This window comes from Ambystoma mexicanum, chromosome 10, assembly GCF_040938575.1.
Source record: "Ambystoma mexicanum isolate Mex_15411 chromosome 10, UKY_AmexF1_1, whole genome shotgun sequence".
Lineage (NCBI taxonomy): Eukaryota > Metazoa > Chordata > Amphibia > Caudata > Ambystomatidae > Ambystoma > Ambystoma mexicanum.
Window position 1 is genome coordinate 1,682,304,058 of NC_090932.1, and position 19,295 is coordinate 1,682,323,352.

At 45.9% G+C, this 19,295-nt stretch overlaps 1 protein-coding gene across 2 annotated transcripts in view; it reads left to right on the forward strand.

The window, feature by feature from the left end:
• Window positions 1–19,295, forward strand: part of AACS (acetoacetyl-CoA synthetase) — a 341,576-nt gene that overhangs the window by 121,685 nt on the left and 200,596 nt on the right. For both annotated transcript variants that reach the window (XM_069620120.1, XM_069620121.1), the window contains exon 6: window positions 18,805–18,919. In XM_069620120.1, the coding sequence (XP_069476221.1) occupies window positions 18,805–18,919 (115 nt within the window). The remainder of the gene's footprint in view (window positions 1–18,804; window positions 18,920–19,295) is intronic.

The window sequence follows — 19,295 nt, forward strand, 5'->3', positions numbered from 1 at the left end:
CCGTTGGCTGCACTTATGAGTACCCACACTTGCCACCCGTTGGCTGCACTCTTGTTTCTCCTTTGTTACTGCATTTCTGCATCCTACCTCATCCTCGGCACTTCTCCCCTCCCACCTTCCCTGCTCTTGCGCGATCTGAATGACACAAGGCCTAGTAAAATCTGTGTTTTGTCCTACTCTTTTGTTTCTCCCTCCTTGCCTTGTCGCGCCTAGAAACACTTGTGTACAGGCACGTTATAAATGCCATATCATATCATTAAGGAGCACCCTGCCCCTGTGTGCGCATTAAAACATACATCATACACAGTGACAAATGATGTACAGTGGAGGCCGGTACATTTCTGAACTTAAGAGGCTTAAATGTTTGTGCCAATTATGCAGGATCAACAGAGCACAGTGAGGGAGCCCATACCAAACAAGGGTTGCATGACGGGGGTTCTCACTCCCAAGAAAATGTTTGAAACATTGTGTTAAAAGTATGCATTTTAGACGACTTTCTTAGCAAAATTTGGTAGAACTCCATACAGTTTGCAATTGGTTTTGTATGGAAGCACATGGAAATTCCCAATAGTTGCAAACCACACATTGTGCACAGGAACATTTTCCAATACATTCCATGCCGCCTTTCCACGCGGGATATGCTAGTATAAAAATATATTCATGCTGGTTGTTCCCATGTATGTCCATGCAGGCTACATCAATATGTGCCATTGTTACCATGTACGGACTCCCAGCCAGTAAAAATGCCATGCCACAGAAAGTATATCCAGGCTGACTGTGTACCATAAGTGTTATTACTGGCTAGATTGGCCTACGTTCAATGTGGGCCAATTTAGCCAAGTAATATGTTTGCTTTAACCTTGATGCATAGTCCTGTGCATCAAGGGTAAAGCAAAAAGAGCATTGACAATGCTAACAGTTTGGGCATTCGTGTAGGCATGGGAAAGGCACTTCTGTTTTGGTATTAGCTGGCCATTGATAGTGCCAGTGCAAAATGGTTTGAGTACCTGAGCAGCTAATAGCAGTGCCCCGTAAATGCCTAATACTTATACACAAGCCAAAACTGTTGGCTTTGCCAATGCTTATTTTTAAAGGCACTTCAGTGAAAGACACGCAGGGTGTTTTTAAATTGAGTGGCCAAAGGCAGACCTGATTAAGACATTTTAATTACACCAGTTACGTGTTTACAACTCCAATGTAGTCATGAATTCTCAGAATAATCCTTTGAGGAAACACTTGCAGGCACATTGAGGGACAAGTTTGATGGCAAGGCATGTTTAAAGCTAGCTCAAAGAGTTCCAGTCAGGAGGTGTTTTGGGTGGAGAGGGCAGGAACTGGGTGAGAATTGCCATAGGGATTAGCATGGCCATGAGAAGTCATTTCACTGTTAGCACCTGCATTCATATCCATACATATTTAGGCAATTGAAATTGTGATGTGGGGTTAGCACTTGCATGCTAGGGGAGTGATTAGAAGGGAAGTGATGACATGAGACATCTCATTCTCGCATCAGTCCTTAAGTGTGACGTTTCAGAAATGAGGGCGTGAGTTAGCTGCTTGTACAATTGAAGCCTCATCAGAATAGTCTCATTCTTCGAATATGGAAAGATATTAGATGTGCCCACACAAGTAAGTTTGCCCCTCCCCCACAGGCTCTGAAGTTAGCGTCCCTCCCAACATTTGAAGTGTTAGTCCCACTCCGTCGCCCCCCTGAAAATTTAGCCTAGGAGCACCTCTGATGCCATGACCCCACCCCTTAATTAAGAGGCCCGCAGGGCGGCTACATTTAGGGTTGGTGCTGAACACACCCTCACAAAAAACACTTTCCCCCATGCATTCATCCACCAGTTACACAACTCCATACATGCATGTATACATAAAACCAAACACAGCATTGACACAAACACCAGCATGCACTCATGCATTCATACATACACATATACATACTAATTTAATTTAAATACACATATATACTTTTAATTTAAAATAAAAAACACTTACCTTACCTCCATGCACCCTTAAAAAGCATCCACGCAGCCGACACGTAGACATGCTGCCTGACAAGAGAGAACTCCTCTCCCATCAGTCAGCATGATCACGCTGACAACGTGAACACACTGACTGACAAGAGAGAACTCCTCTCCCATCAGTCAGCGTGGTCATCCTGAGCAAGGTGAACACACTGACTGACAAGAGAGAACTCCTCTCCCATCAGTCAGCATGATCACGCTGACAAGGTGAACACACTGGCTGACAGGAGTGGAGTCCTCTCCTATCAGTCAGCGTGGTCATCCTGAGCAAGGTGAACACACTGACTGACAAGAGAGAACTCCCTCATCCGTCAGCGTGGTCACGCTGACAACATGAACACACTGACTGACAGGAGAGGAGCCCTCTCCTATCAGTCAGCGTGGTCATCCTGAGCAAGGTGAACACACTGACTGACAAGAGAGAACTCCTCTCCCATCAGTCAGCATGATCACGCTGACAACGTGAACACACTGGCTGACAGGAGAGGAGTCCTCTCCTATCAGTCAGCGTGGTCATCCTGAGCAAGGTGAACACACTGACTGACAAGAGAGAACTCCCTCATCCGTCAGCGTGGTCACGCTGACAACATGAACACACTGACTGACAGGAGAGGAGCCCTCTCCTATCAGTCAGCGTGGTCATCCTGAGCAAGGTGAACACACTGACTGACAAGAGAGAACTCCTCTCCCATCAGTCAGCATGATCACGCTGACAACGTGAACACACTGGCTGACAGGAGAGGAGTCCTCTCCTATCAGTCAGCGTGGTCATCCTGAGCAAGGTGAACACACTGACTGACAAGAGAGAACTCCTCCCTCATCCGTCAGCGTGGTCACGCTGACAACATGAACACACTGACTGACAGGAGAGGAGCCCTCTCCTATCAGTCAGCGTGGTCATCCTGAGCAAGGTGAACACACTGACTGATAAGAGAGAACTCCTCTCCCATCAGTCAGCGTGATCACGCTGACAACGTGAACACACTGACTGACAAGAGAGAACTCCTCTCCCATCAGTCAGCGTGGTCATCCTGAGCAAGGTGAACACACTGACTGACAAGAGAGAACTCCTCTCCCATCAGTCAGCGTGATCACGCTGACAACATGAACACACTGACTGACAGGAGAGGCGTCCTCTCTTGTCATGCAGCATGTCCACGTTGTCAGCTGAATGACGGGAGGCAGCAGAGCCCACTTCTGAGCCCTGCTGTCTCCCATTATTTTGCTGTTTGTTGCGGAGTCAAACGGCTTCACAAGAAACAGCAAAATCATTGCAGGGGCAGCACAGTCCCCCGTGTGAATAAAGGACACGGGAGACTGTGCTGCCTTCCACTTTGGAGAGGGGGCCGCAAGGCCCCCAGCAAGCACGAGGCCCGGGGCCATTTGCCCCCCCTGAACCCCTCTCGTTACGGCCCTGGTAGGGGTTACAGTTACAGCCCCTACGTGCCTGATAGGCCAGGAGGCAGTGCTAGGAAAACTGGCCGTGGAGGAGCCTGGAACCCAGTGAGACTGAGGGAACCAAGCAACCAGTCGGCGCAGCAGACAGGTAAGTTAGGAGGGGAGCAAGAGAGAGAGAAGGCAGAGGAGGAAAGGAGGGTCTTGAGCTGCCTCTGGAACTTCAGGTGGTCCGGCTCAAGTGTGAGAGGGGCAGGGATGTGGTATGTTGCGGCATGGTGGACTGCGTTTAGGGGAGCCAAGTGGGTGATTGGGAGCCCTGGCAGGAGAAAGTTTTCCCCATCGATGTGCGGGGCCACAAGGGCCTGGACTACTGTCTGCAAGTCTAGAAGCAGGATGAAAGGTCCTTCTAGGCGCTTATCATTGTTGGATGAGTTGTTTAGTGGGGAGACTGTAGAGCACACATTCGGTCTGGGAAGGATTAAGTTTGAGGTAGGCAGTTGACATCCAGGACTGGATGATTGCTGGGTAATCACGGAGATGACTCATGTCCTGTGGTCTTTTGAATCTCATTTATAACTGAGTATCATCCATGTATTGGTGGACGGCTATACTGGGATCTTTGAGGAGAGTGATCAGAGGCTCCATGTAAAGATCAGAAAGGATTGGCGAGAGAATGGAGCCTTGGAGGACTCTGCAGGACACTGGGAGAGGGGAAGACTGCAACGTGCTCTTCTGGACAGACTGTGTCTTAGAAGCTCATTCTGGTGGCGAGGAGGCAGAGAAGAATGTAGTGCCCAGTGTCGTGATCAGACTCGTGATGAAGAAATTCACCAGAACATCGGGGAAGAATTCTTGCAGAATGAAAGCGACGAGAAACTGTAATAAGATATAGACCTTTTCTTGCTTGGCAAGTAGGAAGGGGGTCGCGATAAGACAGTGATTGTAACAGACCAATGGTGTATGGGGTGCCAACATTATCCCCACTGTCTCAGAACCTGCCATTTAAATGTATACATTACAGCTGGGTGCTGTGAATAGCCTAGACTCCTCTCCCTCTAACTCACTGTGGGGAGCCACCCAGGCACATTTGCGTTATTCCCACCTCCCTCCCTTAGTAAATGATATACATCTCTGCCCGCCAATACCATCCGAGGGTCATCTGTTTTCAGTGAGCAAACGTTTCCTATCTGGAGTACGCCGTTCTAGAATAAATGAGTAAAATGTACTGTGTGTTACAGAGCGCTCAGGTTTCCTGTGATCCTGCATTAGAAGACCATCCGGTCGTGTTTTTGCTTGACGTTCTGGGACTTGTAGTCTTCCTACATTTCAAACTGGACGAAAAAAAAACTACGAGTCCCAGAATCCAAAGTTAAAAAAACAGGACCGGATAACCGACCTTCTCATGCATGGCACATGGCACTTGAGAGCCCTGGTGTTAAAGTGTTCCAAGTGTTAGCACCAAAATCTTGGAACGCCCTACCACCCAAACACAGAAAGGAAAATGCTCTCATTGCATTCAGAAAAGCTCTAAAAACCAAGTTATTCAACTAGAGGCTACCTCTATGCTGTTCCTCTGTAACCATGAACATTTCTACTGTATTTCCTCTGTCAAACATTTGTAACGTTGTCTTGGTAAATCTGTCTAAGGTGTAACTAAGCAAATATCCTTGTAACAGCACCACGATGCTTGAGGGCCGCTGTGTGCTTTATACATATAAATAAATAAATAGATACATTCCCGTCCACTTCCTCTTTTGGCCATTAGGTGGAGCGCGTGTATTACTGATGACTGCAGCCAGGGCGCTTTCTTGCTCTCGCTGGCAGTTTTGATCTGTCGGATAGCAAAGCTGAGCCACTTTACTCCAGTTTCTCTGGTTGAAAATGCAGTCCTGGTTTGGTTTGCTTTTTGCTCAGTGTTTTTTTTGCCACGGTTGGGGTACCAGGGTGATCCCTGTTGGGCTGCAGGTAGGGTGCAAAAGGATTTGCGGTTATTGAGGCAAGTTTCTTGGTAAATGGGTTGGAATTCTGCTCCAGTCCAGGCAAAGGTTTCTGTTTAGTTTTGCTAGGTGTTCTGAACCTCGCTAGAATAAAGGCTGAACCTTCGACCCTTTGGAAGGCATGGTAAAGGCCTACGTATTTCTGGGGGCCAATTGGAGAGTTCCTTTTGATTGGGGAGACTGGGTGAGCTTTGCTGAACTAGGGAGGGGAGCTCCATGCGACATCTTTTCTTAACCACGCTTAAGCCTCTTTTTCAAAGGATGTTCATATGATATAATTCAGCAGAGCTGGCGCAGGTGGGCAGCGCAGAAGTGCCATCTCTCTGATGAGCTGCCCATGCACTCTGGCCATGAGCATATATGTGCCTTCCTATGAACGAGGCTGCACATTGGGCGCTGTTGGCCTGCTTATGTGTGAGGCGGGGCTAGGGAGGGGGCAAGTTGGGGAAGTGACGTTACGTGAGGCGGGAAGCCTCACTTGGAGCAATAAAGGAGTTGAGAGCAGGTCGCCTGCGTGGGCCTCCTTACTTCGGTGTGCATTGTGCACTTATTACACCGTGGCAGACACTCGCCGCGGCACTTACCAGGCGCTCTTTGCACCGCCACTCCATCCTGCGGGCCTGCTGTCGCTGCCACTCCCTACACCTCTTTAGCTGGCCTCAGTCTCTAGTTCTACACTTGGGCCAATGCTTGAGAGGGACCCCGGAAGTCTGGTCCTCATTTTCTTCCCCCAAAGCGCTGGGGGCAACGTCCGCGGAAGAGTGAGGCGTGTTGTGCCATCGCTTCCTGTCAAGGGGCTCTTGTCTCGTTCTCGATGCAGAACACTTTGTTGAGGGTCCTCATGCAGCACTCATGCTGCAGTTTATTCTAGGCCACCATATATCATCTGGCTGTGTTCCCACCCAGCGATCCCCGCACCCCCAAGCCCCGAGCGACCCCCATGGCATTCAATAGGTGCTTGTCTTTTCTTGTTCTCAGTGGTCCCGGACAGGCAGCTGATCTGCAGCAGCAATCGTCCTCTTTCTGTTTTTACTGGGGTGGAGGCACCTGCCCTGCCGTGCTGCGACAGTCGTGAGGTCACTAGGCAAGTCCATGATGTCACGCAGCCAATGCGTCAGCTAGCTGCCCGCGCACTCTACGCTGCACTGCAGAAACGCGCTTCCCGTCTGCGGTGTCGCACGTCCCTTGTCTGCCAGGTCTCAGTGATTCTTCTGCAAAGTTAGTCAGGTCATTCTGGCGTAAAACTCGGAGTGACTTATTGGTACTGCAGAGGGCTATTGTTTCCTTGCTTGCATTTGTTTGCAGGATATTCTGGGACATTGTACTCATTGCTCATGGCAGTAACTCTGCATGATTTCAGAGACCTTCCCTGACAGTTTGCTCTGTGGGATATTATTCCAAGTGGGGTAATAATTATCTGTTAACTCCTCATTACACTTTTATATTTGACATGCAAAGTCGTCTGCACAATATGAATTCTAAAGCCCACCAAAGCTAGAAATGCAGGTACGCTTGGCCGAAACCCACTTATTTCATCATACATGACTACTCGACTCACACCGTTAAAATATGCAGAAACAGCTCTAACATAACTTCCTGTAAACCCTGGCAGGTCATTTTGCGTTCCTCTTCAGATTATAAATGCCGGACTATAAGTACCAAAATGCAACATGATAGGAGCTTGAAAGCGATGTATTCATTATTTTACACCTGACATTTGACAACTAGAGATGGCCTTAAACAGTCCTAAAGGTTCTACAAGGTTAAAGAATAGTTACAGACATGATCCATTCCAGTCTGTAGGTGCCTATCCAGTCCTGGTTTTTCTTTGCATTCTGAGAGTTTTAATCTGAGTTTCATAATGGTAAAAGCAGAACTATAAGTCCCAGAATGCAATAGAAAAAAACAAGGCCTGGATAAGCACATACTGATTTGAATGGATCATGTTGGCAACCCACAGAAGAGCCTGTCTGATAAACCTATGTCCTTGTAAGTCACTAGTTGACAAAGCATACATTTTATTATATATAACTTGCAGAACATTTGCACAACAAACAATCCTCATTATTACTTAACCGGGGTGGAAACCTTTGCGAGGGAAGAGTTTCCTACAACTGGGGTTTTCTGCAGCTGTTAGTTACCGAACAATTAAGAGATATATCCTAGTTACTGGTCTGGAAAACAAGTGTTAGAGTGTTAAAACCTGGGCACAGTTCTCAGGCGTCATTCGTGAGTGTTGTTACATGGGTAGAAGGTTCTTCAGCCCATCACTCTTCTACTGGATCCTTCTCTGTGACCTGCCTCTTGCAGTCCAGCATCAGTGATGCAGGGACCGCAGCAGGCTCCTCAACCCATCTCTCTCAGGGGTAACACAATTTAGATCCTGGAGGGATGATAGGACTTTGCTTTAAGTCCAATTGAGGAAGGTCTTCGGGCTGTGTGCATTCATGCATTGTTGTACCCATGCTTATCACTATCTTCATCACTGTCACCTTTTTCGTAGTCTTCTTGCATTGGCTTAGTGCTATTTTCAAGATGCAGAAACCCACTATCATCAGTACCAGCAGTACTAGCATTATTTCGAATACATTTGCTAACAACGCGGGGACCCAGGAGAGCAAGTATGAGAGCCAATCATCATTTAGGATGTCTTCCACTTCTTCTGTCATTTTTGTTTGCAAATTGGTTAGTAACGTTATTGCCTCTGTAAGAGTCACAGTCTCCTCGTCATAAGCAGGTAGGTATGTGCAGCAAGATGCACCAATTTCTGAGCACGCACCCCCCTCCATGGCTGTTATTAGATCAAGGACATACCTGTTTTGAAGGGTCATCAATTTTATGGCCCTTAACTCTTCCCTGATGGCATTAAAGCCTTTCACTGTGGTGCTAATTGTCTGTAGCAATTCCCACCTTCAGATTTGCAGCCACTTTGCACTTGGGAAGAAAGTTAGCAGAGAAAATTGCTGCTGTCTTGCTAAACAACTTGTGCTCATCTGGTATATCATCATATGCTTCTACTGACTTTGCTGAGAATTCGTTCTCCCTTTTTTCTCATTCAAGGATGAAGGACCTTTTCTTTCTCAGGTGTGCATCCATTCTGGGAAAGTTTGTGGTCTGTAAATCGCTTTGAGGCACCACCAGAGCTGGCACGTTCATTAGCACTAGGGAGCATAGTGCTCGCCAATTTGGGGGTAATTTCATGTATGCTTTGGATCTACAGGCCCAATAGTGATCCATTAACACTGGAATTCCTGCTTTCAGTCCTGGAACGTCAGCAACTTGTTTACATACGGGTCCCTTCTCATCATCGAGCTATGTGAGTAATATCTGCATTCAACGCAACCTCTTCCCATTGTTCCAATAATGCTAATGCTTTGCATATTACTAGCCCTTCAGCCCACCCCTCAGGTGTGAGCACTGTTCCTTTTATTTGCAGCTTCCTCGCCCCCAACATCTGGGTATTTCCTTCCTGTTTTTATCTTTGCATTGCAGCATTCTATTCTCTTCGAATCTTACTCCTGCTCTGGCTGCTTCAGGTTGTTGATATCTTATTACCTGAGGTATTGTCTCCTTTTCTTATCGTGGATTTAATTCCTTGCATATTATTATCTTCCTGTTGGGACCTTGCTTTGTTCACCCATACTAAGGATGCAGTTTGCCCTTGGAATTGTCCTCGGGTCAAACAGAGTGCTAGATGCGTCAAGCAATGTGATTTTCATTCAGGTATTTCTGTGACTATAAACACCCTGGAAGCGCCTGTGGCATAGGGAATGAGAGAACACACGTAGCAGCTCTCATACAATGGCCCTCTTCCTACCTGGGTCATGTGCTGGTACCACATATTATTACCTATTTGGGCAGATGCTGCCATGTAGGCATGTATGTGCTGGAAATTGGTGTCAGTATCTCGTCTTAATCTTTTGATCTGTTTAGTGGCACCAGAGAAGGGTTGGGCTGCTGCTTCATCCAACATAGATATGGGCGTCATGTTAGTATACGATCCCTTCTCGTAGTGCCAGGGAGATAGAGAGATGGAGACAGCAGAAGGAAAAAAGGCAGCTACGATAATTACTGCTAATGTGTGCACGTGTTGCAAGGAGGCACGGCCGTAAGGCGGTCTGCATGCTAAAAGCATATACTTGGCAGAGTAAAAAAGATACATTTTCCAGACTTTTTTTGTACTCAATACTTTCACGTTGATCTTCTGACTGCGGATGGGTACCTATAGGAAAAAGTGCCCAGGGTCGGACTGGGACAAGAAATAGGCCCGGACACCCAAATAAAAGTGGCCCACCCCTCGCCTCACGACCCCTTGACCTCTGTTGACATCACCGGACGTGATGTTATTTGACCCTACCCTAAAGTGACATCCCAGGAAGCGATCAAACATGACCTTTCACACCTTGGCAAAACAGGAAGTGGCATCCAATAGCATTGTTCCTGAGTACAATATGAAAAATATGGTTATGATTTCACTAATGTGATAAACATTTCATACAAGAATGGATCACCATATGTATCATTAATATCTGCGTGTATAGATCCATATTGTCAAATTACTGTGAATGCAAGCAGACATCCAAGGCCAAATGATAATATGTTATTGTACAGCACTTAACGCTTAAGCTCTTTTTTTATAGAACAAATATGCATACAATATCACCCAACCTGTGTTGGTACTCATTTATCGACCTAAGAAGGATGAAAGGCTGAGATGGCATTGCTGGGATTCGAACCTGCAGATCACACACCCACACATCACAGCAGTGAGCGATCAACCCACTGAGCTATCATATCGGCTATAGTAAAATGAGCAATTATTCTGTAGTGGACACCATTAAACTGGTGACTGAGATTTAACAGCAGACCAGTTAAGTTCATCTGCAGGTCTGGTGCAAAGTTGGCCGCATGCCAAGACTGCATGCATCTACTTTTAGGCTTCAGAGGTTGGCAAAATAGGGAAAGCAGCACACTCACAGGACATCCCATATCCTGAGCGCTCGTTACCTCATACATGCAAACAAACATCCTGAACAGCATGCCAGGGAGATTGGAAAGATAGACACATGGGCCTCATTACAAGTTCGGCAGTAGCCGTAAAACCGGCAGGCTGCCACCGAACCTGCAAATTATTCCGGTGCCTGGGAATGGGCAATTACCAGGGTATTACAACCCCGGCTCACCCGGTAATTGCCCATTCTCGGGCACCGGAAAATATTCTTCCCCATTCCCATTTGAGCCCCATAGGGCTCAACAGGAATGGGGAGGCCGGATGCAATGATACCATTTGTGAATGGTGCTGGTGCATCCGACATGGTCTGCTCGCGGGTGCTGGTCCGCACGCCAGGTCAGACCTGGTGGGCAGAAAGGCACCCGCAAGCAGAACTCATAGTTTGCTGGTACGGTAACAGTGGTACCAGCAAGCTTACCGGTACCTTTGTTACTGTACCGGCAAACTTGTAATGAGGCCCATTACATCAAAGCATTCATTGTGGCACAATGAACTCAAGGGCCACTTGATGTGCAATGGTCAAATATTTCTACACTGAGCAAAAGCTTTTAGGCACAAGGATTTTAGCAAGTGACCGAGGACACCGAGATGGAATGTCTTGTGGTGATCGTAACAGAGACAACGGCAGAAAAAAAACATGCTATTACTGCAACTCGCAAAAGGCAAAATACATAGTCCGAAATGGATGCTTATTCTACTCTAAAATTGGTAGTTTATCACTAATATCACTAATACATATTTATCACTAATACAACAGCACAGCAACTCCAGGCGTCACCGTGACCCCTGGAGTGGCGGCACAGTGACAGCCGCCAGCCCGGCGGCGGCCCCGGCCCCTCAACTTTGCATGCTGCAGCAGCATGTGTATGATGTATGCATCATAATTTATGATGTACACATCATGCATGCAAATAAATCATCAAAGCAAGGTTACATATGTTACCTTGCTTTGATGAATTATGCCGTTGCAGGTGTTATTTTCTTTTTCAAAAAGAAATGTATTTTTTTCTAATTTTTCAGTTTTTTCAAGTTTTTTTTTTTCAAAACTGGCTCAGGCGTGGCCAGAAACCGGCCCCCACTCTCCAATCCGACCATGAAAGTGCATCATAATTGCAAAGATAATACGTTTTAAAACAATGCTAGTTTCAGGGTTTACTAGTAGTGAAATAAGAGACACCTTACTTGTCTTGAATTCCTTATAGCTGTCAATTATAAAAGCAAGAATTATATACAGTAATGTTCTTAGAGGTAACATTGAATAACATGGTGTGATAACGTGTTTGAGTCTGGTTTTCTTCGAAGTGCGGGTAATTGTTTATTGTACAGGTGAGAAGGTTGTTTGAGGGAAGAGTTTGCTCCAGCTGGTTAATCGGCTCTGTGCAAGGAAAGCATGGTTCTCCCCTAAGAGCTGTCTGCTCCTTGTTACTGATCTCGTCTAGGCCCTCGTCACTTCTTCTTCTGTCTCGGCATTTGGGGTTCACAGCAGGTTCACAGCAGGTGGGTCTCGCCTTTACAGGGTTTAACATTGCTGAGGTGAAGCCGGGCTCTACTTCCTTGTACCTTGACGAAGGTGGGAGTTACCTCCTCCACCACAAAGGGGCCCCTAAATCTTGGTTTGTGCCAGAATCTGGTAAAGTTTTTCACATACATAAGAACACCACCATATAGGGCAGAGGGTTGTAGCAAACTCTGTAGGTCAGTTTGTTGGTTGTCTTTATCATTCTTCTTCAACCCTACCGCCGTGTCCAAATCTGTTGGGATATAAAAGAGAAAAACTTGCCGTCACAACAGCCACATTTTCATACAGTTCATTTCCATGAATATCAGCAGTACAGTGTTCATCTGTTTGCGCTCTAGTAGGATGAGCAAGCGGTGTGTGCGTCCGATGTCCTGTCACAAGCTCATTAGGAGTCAGGTGATGGTCTGAACTGGGCTGATTTCGTAGTGCGAATAAGGCTTAGGGTAGACAGTGGAGTCATCCTTTGTTCACAGTCATTTTTAGTTTGGCTATCCTCACTTTGAGGAGGCCATTGGGCCTCTCACAAACCCTGTTTGCCTGTGAGTGATAAGCGGAAGAGAATTTGTGCTTAGTAACCAGTAGGGTTGTGATGTGCTCAAACAATTCATTCACAAAGTGCGTCGCGTTATCAGACCGATGGACTTTGCACACTCCTCATCTTGGGAAAACCTCTCTAATGAGGAATTTGACAGTACAGGTGACATTGGGGTGCGTGCCTGGACCCGCTTCGATCCATTGGGAGAAAGGGCACACGACTACCAACATGTATCTGTAGCCGTTGCAATTTTGGAGCATAGATACATAATCGATATGCAAATGCTGGAAGGGACCAGAAGGGCAGGGTATTGCTCCTCTCACTACTCCCAGGGTATGCTGGGCAGTATATTTCTGGCACATTGTACAATTTACTATAAAAGCGGCAACATGCTCAGCAAGATTAGGTGAAAACCAATCCTCCGTAATCAAGGCTGCAAGACTTTCTCATGTTGTATGTGCAGGATGGTGGAGCTGATCTAATGCTACCTTTAGTAATGCGAGGGGCATGACTGGATTGCTGGTGCTGTCCTGCCACCACATTGTGTTAGTAGGGGATAACAAACACCCCCTACTTTTCCACATCTCCTGCTCTATCTGTGGTGCGCGTCCCTGCACTTCAATTATTTGGGTTATGGTAGAGAATTAAACCTCTCTTTCATCATCATGCTACAAACTCTCGTGTGTGTATTAGGTGGTGTGTCAAATTCAAATACTTTGGGAAGATATGCTGCTTTTTTGGCTTCTGGGTCAGCGTCCTTGTTGCCGTGGGAAATTAAATCTCCACCCGTTGTGTGTGTGGTGCACTTCTCCATTGTGTTGGACAACAGGAGTTGTAGTGCGGCTATGAGCCGGTACAATAATGGTGCATGCTGCACTGGTGTTCCGTCCGCGCGAAGGAAGCCCTGCCTCTTCCAACATGACAGCCCTATATGTACTGTTGACGTTGCATAGGCAGAGTCTGAATACACTGTGATCTCCTCATCCTAATGCATTTGAAGGACTATAATATGTGCTACTAGCTTGCCCGCTTGCACTGAATAATGTAGAAGCAATCTTGCGCTCGCCACTACCTCAAATTTGCCATTCAGTTTTAATTTGACCACTGCGGTCCTAGTGTGCCTTTCCCCTGAGTCCTGGTCAATGCTTAATGACCCGTCAATAAAGAATATTTCCCCTCCTACGAGGGCATTTTCTCTGACATGGGGTATGTCGTCATAATGCTCAATGTACTTTGTGCAGTCATGTATGTTATCTCCTTTCTCTATTGGCTCTGCTATGAACATTGCTGGGTTCACTACCTTGCACCTCACTGTCTTGACTGCTGGGTTCGAGATAATCACCTCATACCCAGATGCTCTCTGCACAGTCAATGTTCTTTTGGGTTTTTCAAGAATGGCGAACAGACCGTGCTCCACATACAACATCATTTCACAGCCCATCCGGATAGTGGCTGACTTCTCAATAGCAATAGCTGCAGCAGCCAGTGATTGCTCAAAGGGATAATGGCCATCACGGGGTCTAAAATTCTGCTGTAATAAGCTAATGGTTTATGTCCCAAATAAGTTTTCTGAGTTAGCACTGCTGTGATTGACACTTCATTTGAGTGGGAAAATAGGAAGAATTCTGCACTGTAACCAGAGATCCCTAAAACGAATGCTGTGGATATTGCTTCCTTTAATTCATTAAATGCTTCTGTCATTTCACCGGTCCAAACTACACTGCTGTCCTCTTTCTGAGCATTCCTTAAGTCCCTTCAAAAGGGGTCTGGCGTATGTGCTGTAGTCAAAGACCCATGTCCTACATTAGTTACAAAGACCCAGACATTGCTGCATCTTCCTCACTGTCCTTGCCTGAGGCGTTTTCATGATCGCTTCTGCTCTCTCAGGGGTTACTTTCCTGCCATCTTGAGATATTAACTGTCCAATGTACAATATTTCTCCTGACAATGCTCTAATTTCTTCATGTCTACCATATATCCTTTGTCTGCCATGATTGTCATCAGCTGTATTGAATCTTTTCTGCACTGTTCCTTTGAGTCAATACACACCAATATGTCATCTACGTACTGGATCACAGTGCTGTCAAGATGTACGTTCCCTACGTCCATCTGGATACTCTGTTAAAGATCGGTGGGGACTCACAGTACCCTTGTGGTAACTGAGTATGTTTCCACTTTTTATTTCTATATGAAAAGGACGTCAAGTCTTGTGATTCTTCATGAAGTGGGATTGGAAAGAATGCATTTTTCAAGTCAAGAATGGTATAATATTTGCCTCTGGCTGGAATATTGCATACAAATGTGGCTGGGCTGGAATTTGGACCAATGGAAATTCGGCTTCAACAATATTGTTTAGGGGGCGCTAATCCTGATTTAATCTCCACGACCCCAATCGATTTTTTCACTGGGTACACTGCTGTGTTACATGGGGATTCAGAGGGGACCAGTATCCCCTGCTTTACAAGTGCTGAGACTGTCTCATAAATGCCCTTGACTGCTTCTTTCGAAATGGGATATTGCTTTCCTCTCGGTAAGATTGCTCCTGGGTTTAATTTAATTTTAACTGCACCTACTCCTTTAAGCAGGCCATCGGCATAGGGACTGCTGGTCCATGAAGTGTCTGGCAGTCTTCCTGAAAAATGGTGGTGTCTTTTCTATCATTGCCATCCTTGGTGGCAATTCCCTGTTCTCAATCGTCACCCAATATGTGAGACCTATGAAGAATATTACTTCATCATCTGAATTTACGTCTTTGATAAATTCCTTGTCTGTCAAATCAGCCAGTCTGTGTACTTCATCCAAAGCTATTACTGCTCACCACGCCTTCCCTTCGTCATCAGTTCCGCGGATGACCACCCTTTCTTCCCTAACTATGACTGCTTCCAGCTCCAATGGGAATCCATGTCCTTCTTCCTCATCCATAAGAACCTCTGGTCTGAATGAGAATTTTAAGGGTAGTCGTAATCGTTTGCCCCTGATCCCAGGAAGTCATGTTACCAGGAGATCCACACCATATTGAAATACTTCAAAATCCATAGGCACACCTCTCTGTGATTTCTGTCCTGAAAAGGCCAATAGAAACTTGCGTGCGTTTATATAATGAATCCCAGGTCAGTCAAGGGAATGGTCATGTTGAGTTTACTCATCATGATCCCCTTCACATGATGTTGACTGGTGTTTGGAGAGAATATAATAGTGGCATGGACAAATCATGCTCACCCATGGTAATGGGTAAGAATAGTTGCCAACATGACCCATTCCGTTCTGATGGCGCTTATCCAGTCCTGTTTTTTTCTTTGTATTCATGGACTTGTAGTCCGAGTTTTACAATGGGAAAATCCCAGAATGCAAAGATAAGACCAGGACTGAATAAGCACCCACAGATTGGAATTGGTAATTTTGGAAAGTATGGGTAAGTTGTCAGTGAATGGAACCAAATGTGTAGCGCCAGAAAAACCTTGTGCATTCATGGCAGTGACTGACATTGAGTGCTTTGCTTCCCTAACACACGTCCGGGTCGCCCCTGTGTCTACAAGGAAATAAATTGTCTTGTCACCTCCGGTTACTCTGATCGGTTGTTCCTCTTGTGGGCCAGGTGTAACCTATAGGATTGAACACATCAAGTCAGTCTGTGGGCTGCCCTATTGTGGATATAGATTAATTCCCGTGCCAGTAACAGAACCACTGTCAAACTCCTCAATCTAGGTGTGCGTGCTTGTGTTCCTGTGTTGGGGTGCCAGATCGCCATAGTATTCTGTTGCACTGTTGCTGGTGTTTGTATCAGCACTTTCAGTGTCTGTATCTGTGACTGTTGTGTCTGAATCTGTAGCTGTTGTACAGGTTGTATTTGCAATGCAGGAGTCTGGTACTCCGTGTGATCTTGGACATAATATTTTGGTGGCTCTGTGCTATAAGGTGGCAGATATAATGCCACCCTCTTGGACCCTGCCAATGTTGTTGCATCCCTCCCCACTTCTACACACTCGTGAGATGTTTCCCATCTTCCCACATGTTCAGCACTGCTGTGGTAGTCCCATAGGTCATGGCTGTCCCCCATTAAACCCTCCTCCTTGCGGAACCTGTGGTCCACATCCTCTTCCTCTAGAGGCAAACCCTGTTCCTCACCGCCAATAATTATACTCTCCCCCAGATGTTCCCTCCAGCCTTTGGCTGTCCTTGCTGCGCTTCTGGTGTAATCCCCGTCCCCCACTTGTCAACATCGCTCCTGCCATTGAACATTTTGACAATTGTTTCTGTACTTACTTTGCTTCTTCTATCTTTCTTTCTTTCTTCAAGGTTATTTCTGTTCTTTCCTTGTAATAATCAACAATGGTAAACTAAGTTCAATTGGATCTTGGGCCATGGTTTCACCTCCATCCCTACTCATTTTTTCAACTCTCTCTGCACGGGTTTGGGTAGCCCCTGACAAAATATGTGATAGAAAATGGGCACAGTTTTGTCTCACGGTTCACAAGTTTCAAGACGCCATTGCTCCTGAATCTCTTGAATGTACGCAATGGGGTCTTTGTCTTCACCCATCTTGCGCATCATGATCGCCCTCATGTCTGATGTGTCTGGGTACTGTACTCGGAGTGCCCTCCATACATCTGCTCTGCAATTATTGAGTGGTGCTCCGTTGTGGGCTGTATTTTGTGCAGTCACTTCAGGGTGTCCTGCCCTTTTTCATTTGTCGTCAGTCCGCTCACCTATGGTGGTGCAAGCAAGCTATTTATGTCACTGATTGCTATCGTCATTCCTGTCATCAGTTTTTCCAGCTCATGAATCCACTTTCCCGCACCGCAAGTCAATGTTGGTAGCTTACACCTCAAATTGTCCTTATCCATTTGTGGACATGGTATACATTGCTGTCACCCTCGCCCTTTTCTAACAATGGAAATTGTGTTACTCCTCCATTGCACCCAGGACTGGTTGCAGCCTTTGTTTTAGTGAAGGCTCATGCCATGTTCACTTTCCTTCGTCCCAGTAACGTTCTCAACCTGGTTGTATAGAGGGCTTTCTCCTCTATATCCTGCATGCCTTCTTTTGAGTGCTTGGGGGCTGGTATGGGCTTGGGTCTTCCCCCTTTGAATTCTTCCATATCGGATCACTGTCCTTCCCGCTTTGTGTTCATGCTCATGGAGGGGCCTTGTGTGGTCCCTTCCTCTCCTTCATCTTCACTTCCGTACTTTTCCTCATCTGAACACATTGTTCCGCAATTGTCATCACTCCATTCGTCCTCCCTGTCTAACCTTTGGAGGGTTTACTGCGTCTATTCGTCTTAATGCACTCTCTAATAGACTCGGTTCTTCTTTCAGCGGTGATACCACTACACCCCGTGCTATCTTTTTGGTAACACTGCTACCTCTTCTGCTTCTGTATAAATTGCCGAACCTCCTTCGTATTGCTGCTCCCTTACTGTCGTCTGGGCTCCAGCTATATTCCAAGAAAGAAAGCCTGAATAGCAAGAAGTGGAGTCCTCCGGGACATAATTCACTTTATCTGCCACTTCAACAGAGACCCGCAGAAAGCCCAATAATGTGTCCACAACAATCTGCGGCTTCACTCAGTCAATCGTGTCCAGAGAAGACAGAACCTCAAAACAATTAGACAACAAAACCGCACCTCCCCTCTCAGTGACTGAGGGGGCCCGAGGTGTCTCTTGTCGGTTGAGTTAAATCCACAACTTGCCCATTCAACCTTACACTCACCTTTTGGAATGTTGTATAAGTGTCCACTGTGTTGGCCTTTACACTGAGAGGAGGGATGCCAACAATAACTCCCACCAGCAGTGCTGTAGCCTGCGGCAGATTCAAAGTTTCTCTACATCCTCTCTCACACACACTCCGCCCTTTCAATCCTTATAGGTTGTCGTTATAAAATATGCAATTTAATTGTGCACTCGGTTGAACTGGAACAGTTTTACTATTAGGTGCAATGTTAAAGTTTCGTTCCATGTTTTAGCTTCCACTTTCTTCTGTTAAGTTGGAGTGTCTTGTTGATAGAATCTTGCTGGGGAATGGCATTGCTGTTTCTCAAATGCAGAGGAATGCTTTCTGTTTCCCTGGCTGCTTCTGAAGTTAGAATGCTTGGAATGCAGTCAATACCTGTAGTTATTGACTGCATTACGAACATTTTGATTTGCGTACAGAACTTTCACTTAAACAATTTAGTAACAAGCGTGATCAATTTTCGACTACATATGTAAATTTGCTTTGGAAATTACACTCTTAATGTCTTCGGCTGTCACTAAGGACAGATGTGCTGCTTATTTGCTGTGTGTGTGTCTTCATCCTCTTGTTATTCTATCTCTGCAGGGTGTGCTGGACAGGTTTTCTCAAATTCAGCCGAAACTCATCTTCTCTGTCGACGCCGTGATCTACAATGGGAAAGAGCACGCCCACCTGGAGAAGCTGCAGAGTGTGGTCAAAGGTACAGGATTCTTTTTCTGTTTTTTAATCTTCTGTCTTTTTAGAACTGCATACTCATATATATTTTCCTTGTTTCATAATGGTCTAGATGTAAGTTATGTTTCTTAGTTCAGTCGGAAAGAGCGTGTTGTTATCGTTTAAAATAAAGCAATAAGATTGAATAGAAAGGGTGGATCACCAGTTCCTTTTCATAGAATTGTAGCCAGCCACAGCGCAGCCACTTTGAATGCAGCATTAGCTTAAACGTAACTGAATGCAGCAGGAAGTTGAAGCATTCTTCGCTTAAACATAATGAATGCAGCAGGAAGTTGAAGCATTCTTCGCTTAAACTTACTGAATGCAGCAGGAAGTTGAAGCATTCTTCGCTTAAACGTAAC